Below are 20,303 nucleotides of genomic sequence, written 5' to 3' on the forward strand. Positions count from 1 at the left end.
TAGTGCACTTGAAGGTTTCCCAGAGGCTCCTTACACTATCTTTGTATTTTCGGATTCTTTTTTCATTTTGCTTTTCCGGTTGGGTGTTTTTTGCTTCTTCACATTTCAAATCTTTGACTTGATTCTTGAGCTCCTCTGGTCTGCTATTGGGTATAATATTCTTTATTTCAGTCAGTGTATGCTTAATTTCTAGTTTCTTTGTCGTAGCATCGAGGGTCTCATTAGTTTTCGTGAGGCTCTCCACAAGTTTATTGCAAGCCCTCAAAATTGCATTTTTTAGCTCCATATCCTCCATTTCTGTCATGTTTTTTTGTCTCCGCATTTTTTATGCTTTCTTGGTGCACCTCCTTGTGGTCTTTGTGCGCAGTCTTGTTCTAGTTAAGCCTTGATTGTTGTAGTTAATACTAGAGGGATTTGACCACCTGGCCGACTGGCTGTGAGAATCACCTGTGTCTGCCCGGGAAAACTTCTGTCCTCTGGGGAGGTGCTAATCTAGCCTTTGCCTGAGGCGATCCGGCAAATGGCTCTGCGCAGGGCTTGGGCGGGGCGGGTCGCAAGGGATCAGCAGGGCGGGCGGAGGGAGCAGTTATGGCTGCTCTCAGTCCCGTTCCCCGAGGCTCTACTTCTCAGAACCCCGGCAGCCGCTGCAAACTTCGGAGAGAAAGCTGCCCTTAGGTTCCAACTTATGCTGGACAATCCCGCTTCTCCCGTCTGAGTCTGAGTCCCTAGAGACTCGCCCGGATCTGGAGCCCAAAGTCTGAGACTCACTCCCGACTGAAAATGACAACCGCGCCCTCAGCCACCAGCCCGCTTTTCGCACGCACCTCCGCACCTTTAAATTTTCCACACTGCGCCTCCTCTAAGCCTCAGGACACTGCCGTCTTTCCTTCTAGTTGAAGAGTCTCTCCTCAGCCAGCTTTCCTGTGGTTCTGGGTGATGTCCGTTCCGTCTTTTATTTGTATTTTTGAAGTGGTTGTTTGCGGCAGCAGTCTCCGGTGTTTACCTATGCCGCCATCTTGGTCGAGAGCCAGTTACTTGTATTTTCTGTTTTATTCCTCACCACCCCTGTGCCCACACCCAGTTGAAATTGTCAAATCTTTTTCCTGGATTATTGGAACAGCTTCGTACTGGTTGCCTGCTCTCAGAAAATAGCTTGTGAGTTAGCCTCCCCCTTGTAAGAGTCGCCCGGCTGCATCTCATTTGCTTCTTGCAAAGTCTTCATCCATAATAAGAAATGGATCTTACATCATTACCTCTACAAACACTTTAATTGTTTAGATTTATATGTATGACTTTAGAAAGCATTTCATGTAATGAAACCTTTACTGCTTCTGATGATTCTCTGATAATTTCTAGTCTGTGTCTTCCAAATATTTATCACAAGCTACTGAGTTTATTTCACAGCTCACTAATAAAGTACATCCTCACTTTGGAAATCATTCTTGTTAAAGGCCAATGTATCTCCATATAAAGTTTTTCATGCTATTTTCAAGGAGATGGCAGTCTTTCCTACCCTCTAAATTTTTATTTCTATGTGGGAAAACAACATGTTAGACAGGACAAAAATCTCAGAAGAACCCAGATCATCCAGCTTTATTTATTTATTTATTTTTTTTATTGCTTAAAGTATTACAAAGGGTATTACATATGTGTCCTTTTTTTTTCCCCGCCCTTGACAATCCCCTGGCCTCCCCTACCCGCCAGAGACTATATTTTTAAAGGACACAAAAAACACATATTTAACACTATCAAATAAAAAAATAAGGATTTATGTAAAGCAGTGGTTCTCAACCTTCCTAATGCCACGACCCTTTAATACAGTTCCTCATGTTGTGGTGACCCCCAACCATAAAATTATTTTCATTGCTACATTATAACTAATTTTGCTACTGTTATGAATCATAATGTAAATATCTGATATGCAGGATGTATTTTCATTGTTACAAATTGAACATAATTAAAGCATAGTGATTAATCACAAAAACAATATGTAATTATATATGTGTTTTCCGATGGTATTAGGCGACCCTTGTGAAAGGGTCATTCGACCCCCAAAGGGGTCGCGACCCACAGGTTGAGAACCGCTGATGTAGAGAGACTTTATACAAAAAACTATTTCATTCAGTGAAAATGCTCTGACTGCAGTATCTAAAAGGGTCTCAAAGACCCTAGCCAGTCTGGCTCTGTGGTTAGAGCATCCACCCGCAGACAGAAGGGTCCCTGGTTCAATTCTGTTCAAGGGCACATACCTCACTTGTACCTTGGTGACAGCCTCTATCCCCTGCCTGTCTGGGAGCCTGCGGGAGGCAACCAATCAATAAGTCTCTCTCACATTGATGTTTCTCTCTGTCTTTCCCCCTCCTTTCTACTTTAAAAATCAATAGAAAAAATATCCTCGGGAGAGAATTAACAAAGAACATAATAACTAAATAAATCAAAGTTTAGCTAGATAAGGGCTTTTCTTTTATAAAGAGTGGTCAGCAAGGCTAGATAGAACAGGGGGTGGGAGAGTGGCTGAGCAAGTAGCCTAACCTACCATTGTGAAGGTAACATTTACCCTGGGTTTGCCTAGTCTAGAAAGTAGGTTTGTCCCTAATTGTATTGATCAAGGATGAGCCACAGTTCAGAGATTTGGGGAGAAGGAAAGATAATTAAATTTGATTAAGTCATGTCACATATTTTGTTTCCATTGATCTGGGGGACAAAAAAATTCAGCTAATTAGATATAACAGAAAACAGAAATTTATAGAGTTTGTGCTTGACCTTGATACAGGTAAACAAGGAGGTTGTCCACAATCCTATCCTATATAATAAAAGCCTAATTGGCAAATAGACCGAACAGCAGAACGACCAGTTGCTATGACACACACTGGCCACCAGGGGGCAGGCGCCCAATGCAGGAGCTTCCCCCACCCCACAGGCCCCAGGCCAGCCAAGGCGGGTGCCAGTGGGGGCCTCCCCATCACCCTGCTGGTCACCCCGCAGAGGAAGGCAACTAGTGGCGGCAGTGGGGAACAGGGCCGGTGAGCGGGTGGTGCCAGGTCAGCCAAGGCAGGTGCCAGCAGGGGCTCTCTGATTGCCCTGCTGGTTGTCCTGCAGAGGGAGGCAACAGCGGTAGGGGGTGGGGCCAGTGAGCAGGTGGCACCAAGCTGGCCAAGGCGGTGCAAGTGGGGGGCCCTAATCACCTCGCCGGTCACCCCACAGATCAGCCCTGATCACTGGCCAAGCCTAGGGACCCTATCCGTGCACTAATTTCGTGCACCAGGCCTCTAGTCTAAGTAATATAAGAAAAGGTGTTTCTATTTCTGCAAACACAAAGCCTTGGGGGAACTTCTTTAACAGCTGCTGGGTTCCAGGATGACAGGGCTTAGGTAAAGTTCAATATTGTCACTACCAATTATGACACCAGAGTTAACAAAAATAATAAATAGAAATTAGAATATACAGGAACAGTAAAATCCTAAACTAATAATGATGATAATAATAATAATAATAATAAGAAGAAGAAGAAGAAGAAGAAGAAGAAGAAGAAGAAGAAACAACAACTAGCTCGGGGATTCTGGTGTATGTGATTGAATGACATTGTAGGGCCCTGCATCTTCATTACGGCTCTGAGGTGTCTGCTCCTGTCACATTTAAGAGTCAATATTAAGTTTTGAAAGTTGTTGCTCTAAATTATCAGTCAGATTCTGTGTTACTGTTCAGTTAAACAAGGAAAATCCAGAAGTTATATTACAATTTTTTTTTCATTTTTCTGGGGTTCATGAAATAAATCTGCAGACAACATACGACTTTTTATAGTCATAATTAGACAATAAATAGGAGTGATTAAAATGACAGACCTGTGTAACATTCAATTCTTTATGTCTTCTACCAGTTGGGCTGTGTTGAAGATAACAAGGAGAGAAAGTTCACTCCACACCCTCATCTTCTCTTCCTCTTCCTCACTGCATGGCTTTTATTATAGGGTTTGGTTCACTGGCTCAACCACTCTCTAATCCTGGCTTGTATTTAAAACCGCAACTTGTCCTTGTAAACTTGAGATTTTTTGCGATGCATCAGTAGTTTTCAAAATATTTTTATTTTGATTTCTAAAATGTTTGACAAAACTATTTACCATCACATATTTTTTAAGCTGGCATTTAAATTATAATCATTTCAGGAGACCAATCTTAGAAATATAAACACATAAATGCATGTAAATATAAAACTGTTACATCAGTCTTCAATGGGATTGATTTAGAAACCTAACTACCACAATTATCACTAAAATATAGTCTGCTTCATAAAAATTTTACTTATTTCATCAAATCTAAGATAGCATTGCATGTGAGACACACCATTAAGTTAGATAACTTTTTTAATCAGTTATGATGCAGTAAATTTTCATTCAGAGAGAATGTTGGCATCTAAGAGGTTCCCAAAACCAGATAAAGACACTACAAAGAAAGAGAATTACAGGCCAATATCCCTGATGAACATAGATGCTAAAATCCTCAACAAAATTCTAGCAAATCGGATCCAGCATTACATTAGATCATACACCATGACCAAGTGGGATTTATTCCATGGATGCAAGGATGGTACAATATCCACAAATCAATAAATGTGATACATCACATAAACAAATTGAGAGATAAAAACCACATAGTCATATCAATTGATGCAGAAAAAGCATTTGACAAAATCCAACACCCATTTTTGATAAAAACTCTCAGCAGAGTGGGAATAGAGGGATCATACCTCAACATAATAAAAGCCTTCTATGACAAACCTACAGCCAATGTCATACTCAATGGGCAAAAACTAAAACCATGTCACCAAAGAACAGGAACAAGACAGGGATGCCCACTCTCACCACTCCTATTCAACATAGTACTGGAAGTGCTAGCCATAGCAATTAGATAAGAAGAAAATAAAAGGCATCTAAATTGGAAAAGAAGTAAAACTGTCATTATTCACAGGTGACATGATATTGTAGATAAAGAATCCATCAGAAAACATTAGACTTAATAAATGAATTCAACAATGTAGCAGGATACAAAATTAACACCCAGAAATCTATGGCTTTTTTATATACCAATAATGAACTTACAGAAAGAGATATTAAAAGAACAATCCCATTTACCATTGCAACAAAAAAATTAAAATACCTAGGAATAAACTAACTAAGGAGGTAAAAGACCTGTACTCGGAAAACTACAGGACATTGAAAAAAAGAGATAGAGGAAGACATAAACAATCGTGTTCAAGGATTGGTAGAATCAACATCATCAAAATGTCCATACTACCCAAAGCAATCTCTAGATTCAATGCAATCCCCATGAAAATACCAACGGCATTTTTCACAGACCTAGAACAAACTCTCCAAAAATTCATATGGAATTAAAAAAGACCCCAAATAGCTGCAGAAATCCTGAGAAAGAAGAACAGAGTAGGAGGGATCTCAATACCAGATATCAAGCTATATTACAAAGCCACTGTTCTCAAAATTGCCTGGTACTGGCACAAGAACAGACATATAAACCAATGGAACAGAATAGAGAACCCAGAAGTCAACCTAAGCCATTATGCTCAATTAATATTTAACAAAGGAGGCAAGAGCATACAATGGAGTCAAGACAGTCTCTTCAATAAATGGTGTTGGCCAGGAGTGGCCGAGGCCCCAGGGATGCACCTGCACAGAGGAAAGAATGTGAGGGCACAGTGAGAAGGCGGCCTGCTATCTGTAGGCCCAGAGACCTCAGGAGAAGCCAACCTGCTGGCACCTTGATCTTGGACTTTGGCCTCCAGAACCATGGGAAAATAAACGCCTGTGTGCTGAAAAAAATAAAATAAAATAAAATAAAAAAATAAATGGTGTTGGGAAAATTGGATAGATACATGCAAAAAAATGAAACTACACCACCAACTTACACCATACAAAAAATAAACTCAAAATGGATAAAGGACTTAAATGTAAGATGGGAAGCCATAGAAATCTTAGAGGAATTCATAGGCAGCAAAATATCAGACATATGTCATAGCAATATCTTCACCGATACAGCTCCTAGGGCAATGGAAACTAAGGAGAAAATAAACAAGTGGGACTACCTCAAAATAAAAAAAACTTCTGCTCAGCAAAATAAACCATCAACAAAACAATAAGAAAGCCTACTGCATGGGAGAACATATTTGCCAATGTTATTTCCGCTAAGGGTTTAATCTCCAAAATGTACAGGGAACTCATACAACTTAACAAAAAGAAGATAAACAATCCAATCAAAAAATAGGCAAAGGACCTAAACAGACACTTTTCGAAATAGGACATACAGAAGGCCAAGAGACACATGAAAACATGCTCAAAGTCACTAATCATCTGAGAGATGCAAATCAAAATGACAATGAGGTACCATCTTACACCTGTCAGAATGGCTATCATCAACAAATCAACAAATGACAAGTGCTGGCGAGGATGAGGAGAAAAAGGAACCCTCGTGCACTGCTGGTGGGAATGCAGACTGGTGCAGCCATTGTGGAAAACAGTATGGAGTTTCCTCAAAACATTAAAAATGGAACTCCCATTTGACTCAGTAATCCCACTTCTAGGACTATATCCCAAGAAATCAGAAAGGACATATGCACCCCTATGTTCATAGCAGCACAATTTACAATAGCTAAGATTTGGAAACAGCCTAAGTGCCCATCAGCAGATGAGTGGATTAAAAAACTGTGGTACATCTGCACAATGGAATACTACACTGCAGTAAAAAAGAAGGAACTCTTACCATTCACAACGGCATGGATGGACATGGAGAGCATTATGCTAAGTGAAATAAGCCAGTCAGAGAAAGACAAATATCACATGATCTCACTCATTTGTGGAATATAATGAACAACATAAACTGATGAACAAAAATAGATCCAGAGACAGAGAAGCATCGAATAGACCATTAAACCTCAGAGGGAAGGCAGGGGAGAGGAAGGAGTGTAAGAGATCAACCAAAGGACTTGTATGCATGCATATAAGCATAACCAATGGACACAGACACTAGGGGGTGAGGGAATGTGCTGGGGGGTGGGAGTGGCCAGGGAAAGGTCAAGCGGGGGAAAAGGAGACATATGTAATACTTTAATCAGTAAAGAATAAAAAAAATTTTAAGAAGAGGTTAGCACCAGAAAATGCTTCTACCTCTCGGGCAGGTAGGATAGCAGCAGGTGGACAGTTTGTCGATTTTGTTTACCTTTGCAAAAACCAGCCCTTCCTTTCCATAATTTTTGCTATGGCTTTTACCTGGTCTCTATTTCATTGACTTCTACACTGATCTTTATTATTTTCTCCTTCTGCTAACTTGATCTCTTTTCCCCTTCTTTTTGTAGTCCCTTGAGGGGTAATGTTAGGTTGTTTGAGATTCTTTTTCTCAATGTAGCTATTTATCATTTTCAACTTCCCTCTTACAACAGTTTTGCTGCATCCCATACATTTTAGCTTGATGTGTTTCCATTTTCATTGGTTAAAAATATTGATTTCTTTTTTAAAAAATATTTTTTTATTGATTTCAGAGAGGAAGGGAGAGGGAGAGATAGAAACATCAATGATGAGAGAGAATCATTGATTGGCTGCCTCCTACATGCCCCCTACTGGGGATCGAGCCCCAAATCCAGGCATGCTCTTGACTGGAATCGAACCCAGGACCCTTCAACCTGCAGGCTCACACTCTATCCACTGAGCCAAACCGTCTAGGGCTATTTGGTTTCTCTTTTAACCTATAAGTGTTGAGGAGTGTGTTGTTTACTTTTCACATATTTGTCAATTTTTCATCTTTTATCCTATTATTGTCCTCATTGTCTTATCACTGTAGTCACATGTGATACAGGCTATTATTTCAATTTTTTAAATTTACTAAGATATGTTTTGTGACCTAACATATGATCTACCCTAGAGATGTTCCCTGTGTACCTCAGAAGAATGTATATTCTGATGCTGTTGTATGGAATGGTTCAACTCCAAATTTTTCGAGGTGATTCTCCATCCATTGTCAAAAGTTAGGTGTTGAAGTTTCCTACTACTATTGTATTGTGGTTTATGACTACCTATAGGTCTGATAGTGTTTGCTGAATATATTAAGAAGCTCCAATTTTGGGTGCCATATATATGGGAAATTGTTATATTTTTATTTTTAATGTATTTTTATTGATTTCAGAGAGGGAGAGGGAGAGGGAGAAATAAAAACATCAATGATGACAATCATTGATTGGCTGCCTCCTGCACGCCCCCTCCTGGAGATTGAGCCTACAACCCAGGCATGTGTCCTTGACCAGAATCAAACCCTGGACCCTTCAGTCCGCAGGCCGACACTCTATCCACTGAGCCAAACCAGCTAGGGCTGTTATATTTTCTTGATGAAATGATCCTTTTATCATTATATAATGACCATGTTTATTGGCCTCTTATTACAGCTTTTGAATAAAGTCTATTCTGTGTGATTAATTATAGCTACTCCTGCTGAATTTTGGTATCTACATTCATAAATTATTTTTTCCACCCTTCACTTTGAGTGTGTGTGCTCTTAAATCTGAAGTGTCTCTTGTAAGCAGCATATAGCTGTGCCCTGTTGTTGTTTTTTCCTCCCTTTAATCTATTCAGCCAATCAATGTCTCTTGATTAAAGAATTCAATTTGTTTACATTGAGACTAATTACTGATAGGTCAGGACTTGTTAAAATTTTCTAGTTGTCCTGTACTTCCCTTGTTCCTTTCTCCCTCTATAGCGACCTTTTAGGAAGTAATGATTTTCTAGACTGTCATGCTTTAACTTCCTATTCATTTTTTGTATCTACTGTGGGTTTTTCATTTGAGGTCACCCTGAGGTAACCACTGCAAAACCATTTTATAGACATAATAGTGTATTTTACACTAACTTTGATTGTATAAAAAAACTTTACCTTTTTATCTGCCCTTCCACATTTTGTTTTTTATGTCACAATTTAATCCATTTTATACTCATTAACAATATTATAGTTATATTTTTTATTTTTACTGTTGAGAGTATTGCCGATGTCCCGATTTTCCCCTATTTGCACCCCTCAAACTGTCTCCTGCCCTTCCCAGGCCTTGACCACACTATTCTCTGTGTCCATTGCTATGCATATATTCATATAAGTTCTTTGGTTAATCTCATCCCAATCTCCCCACACCTCTTCCCTCTGAGATCTGTCAGTCTGTTCCATCCTTCCATATCTGGTTCTATTCTGTTCATCAGTTTACTTTGTTCATTAGATTCCTCATATAAGTGAGGATCATATGTGATTTGTCTTTCTCTAACTGGCTTATTTCATTTAGGATAATAATCTTCTGGTCCGTTCATGTTGTCTCAAAGAATAAGAGTTTCTTGTTTTTACAGATGCATAGTATTTCATTGTGTAAATGTACCACCAGCTGTGTGCCAGGAAGGTGAAGCAACCTTGCTCCTGGTCTGCCTGACTGCAAAGCCCATGTTCTTTGTTTCCAGTGGGTGGGGAAGTGTCACACGGGGCATCAGGAAGGGTGTCCAGCAGGACAGAGGGCCACAGGGAGGTTGTAGAGGAAAAGACCCGGTGAGGAGACAGAAGGAAAGTAGGAAATCACAACAAAGTCAGATAAATTCTAAAATCCAGGCTCGAAAGAAGGGTTGTAGGAGCCGAGGGGAGATGCTGGGGAGAGGCCACAGGAGCTGATGTCTGAGCTGAGCCCTAAAGGACTCACAGGAGCTAAACAGTCATTCATTCATTCAATAAATATTTATTAAGCTCCGGTTTACACACTGAGGACTCAACCAACAACACAGCAGATGCCACACACAATCAACTCCTACATGGAGACCAACAGGTTGAGTTTTCTACCTCGTTCTTCCGAATGTCCTTCCATCCTAGTGAATCCCCTACATTACAAGGAAGCCATGGGTTATGGGGGCCTGTCTGACCTTCCCCTTAAGTACAGATCTGGCAGTCTCTTGTAGTAACATGGTCACGTGGTCACCAGTTCATGATGGGCAGTGTTTTTCCTTTCTCCAGGCTCTGAGTTTCCCAGTCATTCTCTTTCCCATTCTCGGGGCTTTAATCCTCAAACTGCCATCCTCTTCCTTTTCTTTTCTTTTTTTATGATTTCAGAAAGGAAGGGAGAGGGAGATAGAAGCATCAATGATGAAAATCATGAATTGGCCCTGACCGGTTTGGCTCAGTGGGTAGAGCATTAGCCTGCGGACCCGAAGGGTTCCGGGTTTGATTCCAGTCAAAGGCATGTACCTTGGTTGCGGGCATATCCCCACTGGGGGGTGTGCAGGAGGCAGCTGATCGATGTTTCTCTCTCATCAATGTTTCTAACTCTCTATCCCTCTCCCTTCCTTGCTGTAAAAATTCAATAAAATATATATTTTTTTAAAAAGTAAAACTGACAATAATTAAAAAAAGAAAGAAAATCATGAATTGGCTGCCTCCTGCACGCCCCTATTGGGGGTCAAGTCTGAAATCCGGGCATGTGCTGTGACCAGGAATTGAACCGTGACCTCCTGGTTCACAGATTGATGATCCTCAACCACTGAGACACACCAGCCGGGTCCTCCTTCCTTTTCTAAACTCCATTTCTAGAGCCAAGTACACTCTCCTAATTGGAGAGATCTTTTTAATCAGAGCTGTAAAGTGCTAGACACTCTCCTTACTACTGCCTTGTGACGGTGTGTATTGGCACAGGCAGGAAAGTGCGTGGGGAAGGCCAGGAAGGAAGAGAGAGCTGGATGTGGTAGTGGCAGCTTTGTCCCATCTCACTCCTTCTCCGGAAAGATTTCAGGTGATCTTTTGTACACATGATCAAAAGATATGTCTCTTTGTGGTTTTAATAACAATGATTTTAAAATATAATTCCTGTTTTCCTAGAAATTTACATTAAACTCAACAAATACAAAACTGAGACTTAATGATTGCCTGGGAAACATGGAAGACGGCCAGTGATAGAAACAGCTCTGAGCAATTTGACCATCATGAGCAGAAGGGCTCAGTTGGAACAAAGTTCCACATCCATCCAGCCCAACCTCATCCATGATGCCTCCTACGCTACAACAATGCACGTGGAAATGGCTTCCAATGTTCAGAACTTTGAAAGTGCAGTGAGCATTGCCACTTTAGGTCAAAGACTATGGTGGGAAACTTAGTGTGTGTGGACAAGTGACAGTGTGTGGCTGAATGCAGCAGCAGAGTGGAAAGGGCTATAGAAAAAAGGGCATAAGGATAAACTGGAGCTGCAGAGTCTGGGTTCCAGGGGTCCCAGAGTGCAGGAGAAGAGAAAGTGCGAGGATCTGCACCAATTTCCCAGAGCTTAAGACTGTAGAAAAATATTTTTGACAGTCCTGGAAGCAAAAGGTCTAAAATCACATTGTGGGCAGTGTCATGCTCTATCTACCTAGAAGTCTAGAGGGATAAGTCTTACCCCTTGCTTCTGCCCCGTGGATATCAGCACCTTTGGCTCTCTGTGGCCTATACGTTCATCACTCTATCTGCTTTCATCATCAAAGGTGTTCTCTGTATCTGTGGGTCCAACTTCCCTTTTCTTTGAGGAACCCCAGACATTGTGTTAGGTCTCACTCTAGTCCAGTCTGACCTCATTTTAACCTGATTACATCTGCAAAGACCCAATTCCCAAATAATACTACATGTACAGGTACTGAATTCAGGCTTTGAATGTGCATGTGAGTCACACAATTCACCATTCAAAAGGACTGCAAGGTACAAGATAAAGTAACTGAAGGCTGAATGTACATTACAGGGTGCAAGAGTACAAAAAAGTGAACAAGGAAATGAAGTCTACATGTTGCAGGATAAGGGATTAAGGAAGTCACAGGAATCCTATATAATAAAAGGCCAGGGACCATAAGCGTAATGACCGGAACAACCACTTGACCAGTCGCCAAGAACAGTGACCACCTCTTAGTTTTTCCCCCCATCCCCACCCCGCAGGCTCGATCTCAGCATGGCGAATAAGGAACCAGGGCAAATGGGGTGGGGTGGGGGTGGTGGCAGCAGGGCAGGACTGGTGAGTGGCGGCAGGGGGCAGCGAGCTGCGTGGGGCGGCGGACATGGCCCTGATCACAGGCTATGCCTAGGGATCCTACACATGCACGATTTCGTGTGCTGGAGATTGGGGGTAACCGGTAAAGGGGGGTACAAGGCAAAGATGGGGAAAATATTCAGAAAATTTAATGCCTATGAAGGTTTAGAGAACACAGAGGTTGAAGGTGGAGAGTGGGTTGTAAATGGAGTCCTGGGGACACTTACTGTTCCAGACAGACCTAATGAGCAGGTCATAATGGACACAAAGAGATGAAGAGGGCGGAGGACAATGAAGGGAGCCAAGGAGGATAGTGCGTACCATGGGCATAACAGGCCCAGGAGAAAATCAGAGATTTTAGAAATTGGGGCAATGACTTCAGAGTTATGAGGAGGCTGTGGACAACTGACAACATAATGAGTGCATCTGAGGATGGGAGAATCTCAAAGAGTTATAAGATAGGGGAGAAATTCAATGTGATGTAATAGAAGATAATTCACATTATAAATCTGTAAGGTTTCTAGTTTGTTAGAAAATTATAATATATTTCTAAATTACCCATTTTAATACATTATTTACCTTTTCTTCTGAAGATATGAGTATATATATACATAAACGTCCTCCTCATTATTCCTCTTACTCCTAAATTATATTTTTGTTACTATATTTACATATTGCATTCAGTATAAAGCAAAACCAAGTATATCTATTTGTTATGTAGTCTCAGAAAAAGGACATGGGATATGTATACATATGTATATTATATACTAGAGGCCCGGTGCACGAGATTCATACACTCGAGGCAGGGGGGTCCCTCAGCCTGGCCTGTGCCCTTTCGCAATCTGGGAGCCCTCGGGGGGATGTCCAACTGACAGCTTAGGCCCGCTCCCCAGGGACATCCTTAGAGCTGCCGTGGAAGCGGGAGAGGCTCCCGCCACCGCCGCTGCACCCACCAGCAGCGAGCCTGGCTTCTGGGCTTCTGGGTGAGCGGTGCTCCCCCTGTGGAGCACACTGACCACCATGGGCAGCTCCTGAGTTGAGCGTCTGGCCCTTGGTGGTCAGTGCGTGTCACAGAGATGGGTCGTTCCACCGTCCATCGATTTGCATATTACCCTTTTATTATATAGGATATGATAAAATATTATGAAGATGCAGAAATACAAAAATAGGGCTTCTAACCATACTTTTTAAGATTTTGTTAAGTTAGCATTTGTAAGGAAAGCCCACTGGTACTGGATGGTGTCCAGCAGTTACTCAAAATTCTACAGAAAAATTGGAAATAAAAGTTTATAACTCACAAGCATGGATGAAGTATACAGCATGCCTGCAGGGGCTAACACAGGCAGGACAAGACAGGATGCAGGAAGAGAGTGGCAGTACACACAGTGTAGGTCTGTATTAGGATCACTATGTGGAGTGCCATGGAGTTCTTGAGCTAGGTCCAGATTATTCAACTCAAAGCATAATCAGCAAGGTTTGGCTAGCTCTTCAGAAACCTTACATAAGGAGCATACAAATTGAAGGCCCTGGGGTGCACAAAAGACTACTGTTCACAAGGACTGCTAGAGAAGTCCTATAAAAACTTACATTCACTTGTGACACTGTAAGCTGGTATCTGTATGCACTAGGGATTCATGGGAGTTCGGTTCTTTACTTAACTACACAAAATAAATGATAATGCTGAAACACCACAGACTTTTACATAAACCCACAATACTCCCACTACATATTTTTTTTGTAACCATCATAATTTCCCAGCAGGTACAATGAATAAAAAAATAAATTATGGGTAAACTCTTCACACATTATTTAAGGTTAAAGGCCTGTGAGTAAATGTCACTCCACTGCATTACAAATTGTTACCCACAATGGTGAATAAGGTGGGAAACATTAAGACTGATGGCATGTCAACACCTCATTTATTACACATCACTGTTAACATATTTCAATTACTTCATCTTTATTAATGAACATATTAAGTCCACACATAGTCTAAACAAAGTATTACAAGCACAATGTATTGCCTAGGGTTGAAATACACATTACAAGCATTCAAAGATCATGAAATGAATTGAGATATAAATCACATGAATACTTTTGTTTTAAAAAGCCACAAAATTTTATAACTTTTGTAACAAAAAAGGATTCAGTGGATACAATTACATTTGTCCTAATATTCACCCCCTTGGTATTTTGATTTATACTAAAAAATCATGTAACTTTCCTTACTAGATTCTCTAAAATAAGTATTCTGATTTAAAGTCATATTTGAAAAGTGTTACTGACTTACTACTTTCTACTGTGAATTCTCTGATATTGTACATTTAATTTTATTAAAGTCAATTTCAAGCACAAATGCTGTGGGGTTTTCTGAAGTATGTATTGTGAGGAAATATTTTTTATCATTTATTTCAAAGATAGAATTTCTCATGAGTATGCATTCTCTGATATGCAGAAAGATTGTAGGTTCAGGTATAGGGTTTGCACATTCTTTAACATTTTAAGTTTTTCTCCAGTAAGAATACTCATGTGGCAGTTATGATGTACCTATAAATGCTGAAAACAATCTTTGCTGAACTTTTTATATTTGCATGGCTTCTCTCCACTATAAATTCTCTAAAGCAGCGGTCGCCAACCGGTAGTCCACGGACCACTGGTGGTCCATGAGGTCTGAAAGGTTGGCAACCACGGCTCTAAAGTACATTGAGGCTTGAGCAATGGTAAAAGGTTTTGCCACATTGTTTATATTTGTATTCTTTCAGTAAAGCATAAATTATGTGATATTGATTAAGGTTTCAACACTGGGTAAAGGTGTTATCAAATTCTCTGCATTGTAAGGCTTCTCTCTAGTATGATATTTAGTGAGGTTTGGGCAATGGTTGGAATTTTTTCCATATTCTTTATATTTATACTAGAGGTCTGGTGCACAAAACTTGTGCACTGGAGTGGGGGGGGTCCTTAAGCCCAGCCGGTGCCCTCTAACATTCCGTGACCCCTTGGGGAATGTCCGCCTGCTGGCTTAGGCCTGCTCCACGCGGGGAACAGGCCTAAGCCAGCAGTCGGATATCCATCTCGCAGTCCAGGACCCCTCACTGCTTACCACCTGCCTGCTCGCTGCTCCTTACCACTTGGCTCGCTGCTCCTCAACGCTGCTGCGGAGGCAGGAGAGGCTACCACCACCGCCACTGCGCTTGCAAGCCATGAGCCTGGCTTCTGGCTGAGGAGTGCTCCCCCTGTAGGAGTGCACTGACCACCAGAGGGCAACTCCTATGTTGAGCATCTGCCCCGTGGTGGTCAGTGAGCATCATAGCAGCCAGTCATTCTGGATGTTCTGCTGTAAAGGTTGCTTAGGCTTTTATTATATAGATTGCTTCTATTCTCTATAAATTTCCGAATATTTAGTACAGCTATAGCAAGGTTAAAGGCTTTGTCATACTCTTCACATTTGTAAAGCTTCTCTCAGGTATGCATTCTCATATATTTGGTAAGATTTGAGCAATGGGTAAAGGCTTTGCCACATTCTGTGTTTGTAAGGCTTCTCTATAGCTGAGTCCTCTGATGCTATAAAGGTTTGAACATGATGTGAAGGCACTGTGATTATCTCCACATTTATAAGGGTTTCTGTCCTGTGTGAATTCTCTGATGTTTGGAAAACGCTGAATACCAGCTAAAGACTTTGCCACATTCTGTACATTTATAGGGTTTCAATCCAGAATGAATATTCTGATGTTGAATAAGATGTGAGCCCCGGGTAAAGGCTTTGCCACATTCTCTACATTTATAGGGCTTTTCCCCACAATGAATTTTCTGATGTTTAGCAAGTTGTGAGCTCTCGATAAAGGCTTTGCCACATTCTCTACATATATAAGGCTTCTCGCCAGAATGAATTCTCTGATGTTGAGTAAGATTTGAGTTCCGGGTAAAGGTTTTGCCACATTCTCTACATTCATAAGGCTTCTCTCCAGTATGCATTCTTTGATGTTTGGAAAAGGCTGAATACCAGCGAAAGGCTTTGCCACATTCTCCACATTTATATGGCGTCTCTCCAGAATGAATATTCTGATGTTGAGTAAGATGTGAGCCCCGGGTAAAGGCTTTGCCACATTCTCCACATTTATATGGCTTCTCTCCAGAATGAATTTTCTGATGTTTAGCAAGTTGTGAGCCCTGGGTAAAGGCTTTGCCACATTCTCTACATGTATAAGGCTTCTCTCCAGAATGAATCCTCTGATGTTGAGTAAGATTTGAGCTCCGGATAAAGGTTTTACCACATTCTCTACATTTATAAGGCTTTAGTCCAGTATGAATTCTCTGATGATGGCTAAGGTTTGAACAGTGGCTAAAAGCTTTGCCACATTCAGTACATTTATAAGGCTTCTCTCCAGAATGAATGATCTGATGCCGAGTAAGATGTGAGCTCTGGATAAAAGTTTTGCCACATTCTCTGCATTTATAAGGCTTCTCTCCAGAATGAATGATCTGATGCCGAGTAAGATGTGAGCTCTGGATAAAAGCTTTGCCACATTCTCCACATTTATAAGGCTTCTCTCCAGTATGAATTCTCTGATGTAAAATAACATTTGCCTGCCACTTAAAGGCTTTATCACATTCTTTGCATTTGTAAGGCTTCTCTGCAGTATGGATTTCCTTATGTCTATTTAACTTAGAGGACTGACTAAACACTTTCAGGTAGTGATTACACGGGAGAGACTCCTCCTCAATATGAGTACTTTTATGTTCAGTAAGATTTGATGATTGGTTGGAAGACTTGGCACATTCACTAAAACTTTCTGTCTTCTCTACAGTATGAATACTCTGAGGTATCAAAATATTTGACCTTCTTTCAAAGACTTTAGGCCATTTATACTTGTTCTGTGGAAGCTGAGCTCTTTGATGGTTATTAGATTTTGACCCTTGGTTAAAGTTTTTCTGAGATTCATTGCATTGGTGACTTCTCTCTTCATTATATGTACTCTAATAATAATTTAAGAGAGAAAAACTTTTAGTGAGGACTCTAATATCATTGCACATGTACAACTGTTCTCAATTACCTATTCTGATACCATGATGGTTGTATCTATATATATATATATCCTCCCACAGTTATGAAAATTATAGACTCTGGAAAAAGAAATATTTTCCCATGAAACAATAATACAAAATTGGTTAAGGGGTTTACAAATTCATGTATAACTTGTATCTTCATTTTTAAAATATCTCAGTTTTAGAAATATTTGACTGTTTAATCATATGCTACATTAAATCACTCAAAAATTATTTGCACAATGGACTAGGTGACTTTTCTGATATTAGAAATTTTACTTCAGAGAATATGTATTCATTTATTTATATTAATTTTTACATGAGGACATGTTTATTGATTTTTAGAGAGAAAGAAAGGGGGGTGGGATAGAGAGAGATAAAGAGAAATTGATGTGAGAGGGAAATATGGATCAATTACCTCCTGCCTACACCCAGACCAGAGATTGAACCCTAAATCTACATGTGTCCCAACTAGCATTGAACCCACAACATTTCAGGGTGACACTTCAACCAACTGAGCCACAGCAGCCAGAGCAGAGAATATATACTTTTAAAATTTTTTCTTTATTTTTTATTTTTGTTCAGAAACACATTGTTCTGCCAATGTAACTAATGTCAAGTAGAGGGTAACTGCCCCACCCTGGCCATATCCATTATGTCTAACAATATTTTTTTTCTCTTAATAGTCCCCTGCACATTACAAAACTTTCATTCAGTGTAAATTCTCAATGCCACATCTGCTATATCTTACCTGTAACATTTTCTGGAATGACACTTCTACACCTGACTTTGGCAACAAACCCTGGGAGACTTGAGAAGATATAGCTGAAATATAACAAAGTAATTATAAAATACACACAGGTAAATATTCTTTAAATTTTAATGTACAGAATTAATACCTGTAAGAAGACTTCAGTGAGACAGAAGAACAGGAAGCACAAAAACTTTCTTCCTCCATGGAAATGTTAACTTACCAACAATTACCGACCTAATTATCTTCTAAAGTACTTCAGAAGCCAGTTCAAAGACCACAATACCCACCAGAAAGCGCAAAATAAAAAAGTCACATCAAAGAGGGAAACAAGTTACCTACATTTGCCCACAATACCTGCTCACTCTTTCTGACACAGGAATGGGAAAATATCATGGGCTCTAAATAAAAACAAAATATGTTTTAAACAGGGAAGTTACACAAAACTCACACACGCAGGCTTCTGGTCAAGATGGAGGTGTAGGTAATTGTGGCACTGGCAACCTCCCACAACCACATAAAAAATACAACTAAACTACAGGGAAACCATCTTTCAGAACTGACTGAAACCTAACTGAATGAAGTTGTAAAACTAAGGACATAAAGAAGGCTTATCCAGACTGGTAGGAGGTGCAACGTCACAGAATGGACTGGGCTCACATGGTGGATAAAAATCACCAGTGACATATCGGCTTCAGAGGTCGCATCTGAGGAGTGAAGGGTCACAGCCCCACAGAAGGCCCTCCAGCCCAGGGTTCCAATGCCAAGAAGAGATGTTCCCATTACTCTGGCTGTAAAAACTAGCAAGGATTGTGGTTGAGTGAGACAGAGAGCTGATGGAGTCCTAGGCAATTCCTCTTAAAGGGCTCATGCTCTGACTTATTCAGATTCGTGCCCTGTGAGCTCCAGTGCTGTGGCAGCAGCTTGAATGGTACCAGGGACATACAGGTTGGACCTGAAGGATGAGAGCTGTAGAAGGAGCTTTCTCCCAGGCATAAGTCTTGCTAGAAGCCATTGTTCCTTTTCTGAGCCTTTCACCCACATAGCTGGCAAACAGGAGCCACAGCTGAGTCTCCATCAATTTGGCTCACACTTTTCACCACACCCTGAAGATTTCCTGACACCACACCCCATCAACATGTGGGACCACCAAAGCTGTTTCCACTGGCTTTTCCATACAAACAGCATAAATTGGCTTATGCTTCAGTCTTTACAACAATGTCTCAAACAAGCAGGATCTGGCCCCAGTGTACCCCCCATAACTCTGGCTATGTGGCCCCAGCATGGAAACTACGTAATTTCTAATTATTGGGATGTACACCTGAAACTAATATAATATTACATTGGCAACTACAATTGAAAAAATTTTTTAAATGAGTTAAACACACGCACATACACACACACACACACCAATTACACTTTCCAGAATAGGTGTGACAGGCCTTTAAAAACCTACCACAGCTGATAGTTATTTTTGTTCTCCTGTACAAAGAAAGTTTATAAAGAATGGGATCGCAACAAAAGATCACAAGGCTTATGAAGAAACAGAAAAACAATCCAACCAGAGGGACAAAATAAATCTCCATAAGTTGGCCCTAATAAACATATGTTAATTACCTGACAAAGATAAGAAAAAAAAACTTTAAAAGGGCTCAATTGAAAAAAACGTAAAAAACTATTGCCATCAAAATTAGGCATGACAATAATAAAAATGCAAGCAGACAGAAAGTATAAGAAAGAACCAAACAGATATTGGGAACTGAAGAATATAGTTAGTACGTGAATTGAAATATACAATAGAAACATCAGCAAAAGACTTGATCAAGCAAAAGGAAGGAGAAGACAACTTGGACACCTACCCACAGTGTTCCTGGGATGTGGGAACCAAATTCCAGTATCTCAACCACTTCCCTCCCAAATTACTCAGACGCAGAAAACAGAACTTTAAAACTAGTTTAACTTAAAATTCCTCAGCAACGTGCACAGACTTCCCCAAGTTCACCAAGAAATCCAATAGTAGCCAGGTCATGCCACCCTTACATTGTTACAGGACTTTGCCTCTCACTGCAAATGTGATGGAAGCAGAAAGAGAATCCTTAGATGATGATGGAGAGGATCTGTCCCTCGAAGCCAGAAACAGAAATAATCGTGACCCTCTCGAAAATCAGTTCCATTGAAGCAGATGTTTCCAAACCATTATATAATATCTGATCTTCGGCCTCTCACCTGGATCATCTGTTTCCTTGATTCCCACCTACCTGGCTGGATGGGTATTGTCTTTTTTCTCTTCAACTCCCAGGGCTCTTTCATGTGCTCCAAAAAGGTGAGTAGGTCTGGCTTAGACACACCTGTTTATTAGAAAAAGGAACATGGGCCATAGCCAGTTTGGCTCATTGTGAAGAGTCTCATCCTGTGGACTGAAGGGTCCCTGGTTTGATTCTGGTCAAGGGCA

At 40.6% G+C, this 20,303-nt stretch overlaps 2 protein-coding genes across 2 annotated transcripts in view; both read right to left on the reverse strand.

Moving 5' to 3' along the window:
- Nucleotides 1-15,254: 15,254 nt before the first annotated feature.
- LOC106694353 (zinc finger protein OZF-like) lies at nt 15,255-17,952 on the reverse strand. Its single transcript, XM_014456409.2, is given in 3 exon segments — nt 15,255-15,674; nt 15,676-17,031; nt 17,852-17,952. Coding segments are annotated over 3 exon segments (1,509 nt in total). The 5' UTR covers nt 17,861-17,952; the 3' UTR covers nt 15,255-15,530.
- LOC106694359 (protein ZNF738-like) overlaps nt 17,646-20,303 on the reverse strand; it is a 45,975-nt gene continuing 43,317 nt past the window's right edge. The window contains exon 4 of the mRNA XM_023754334.1: nt 17,646-20,199. Within this exon, the coding sequence (XP_023610102.1) occupies nt 20,048-20,199 (152 nt within the window). The 3' untranslated portion in view covers nt 17,646-20,047. The remainder of the gene's footprint in view (nt 20,200-20,303) is intronic.

The sequence above is a fragment of the Myotis lucifugus genome, unplaced genomic scaffold (genome assembly GCF_000147115.1).
Source record: "Myotis lucifugus unplaced genomic scaffold, Myoluc2.0 scaffold_60, whole genome shotgun sequence".
In the NCBI taxonomy this organism is placed as follows: domain Eukaryota; kingdom Metazoa; phylum Chordata; class Mammalia; order Chiroptera; family Vespertilionidae; genus Myotis; species Myotis lucifugus.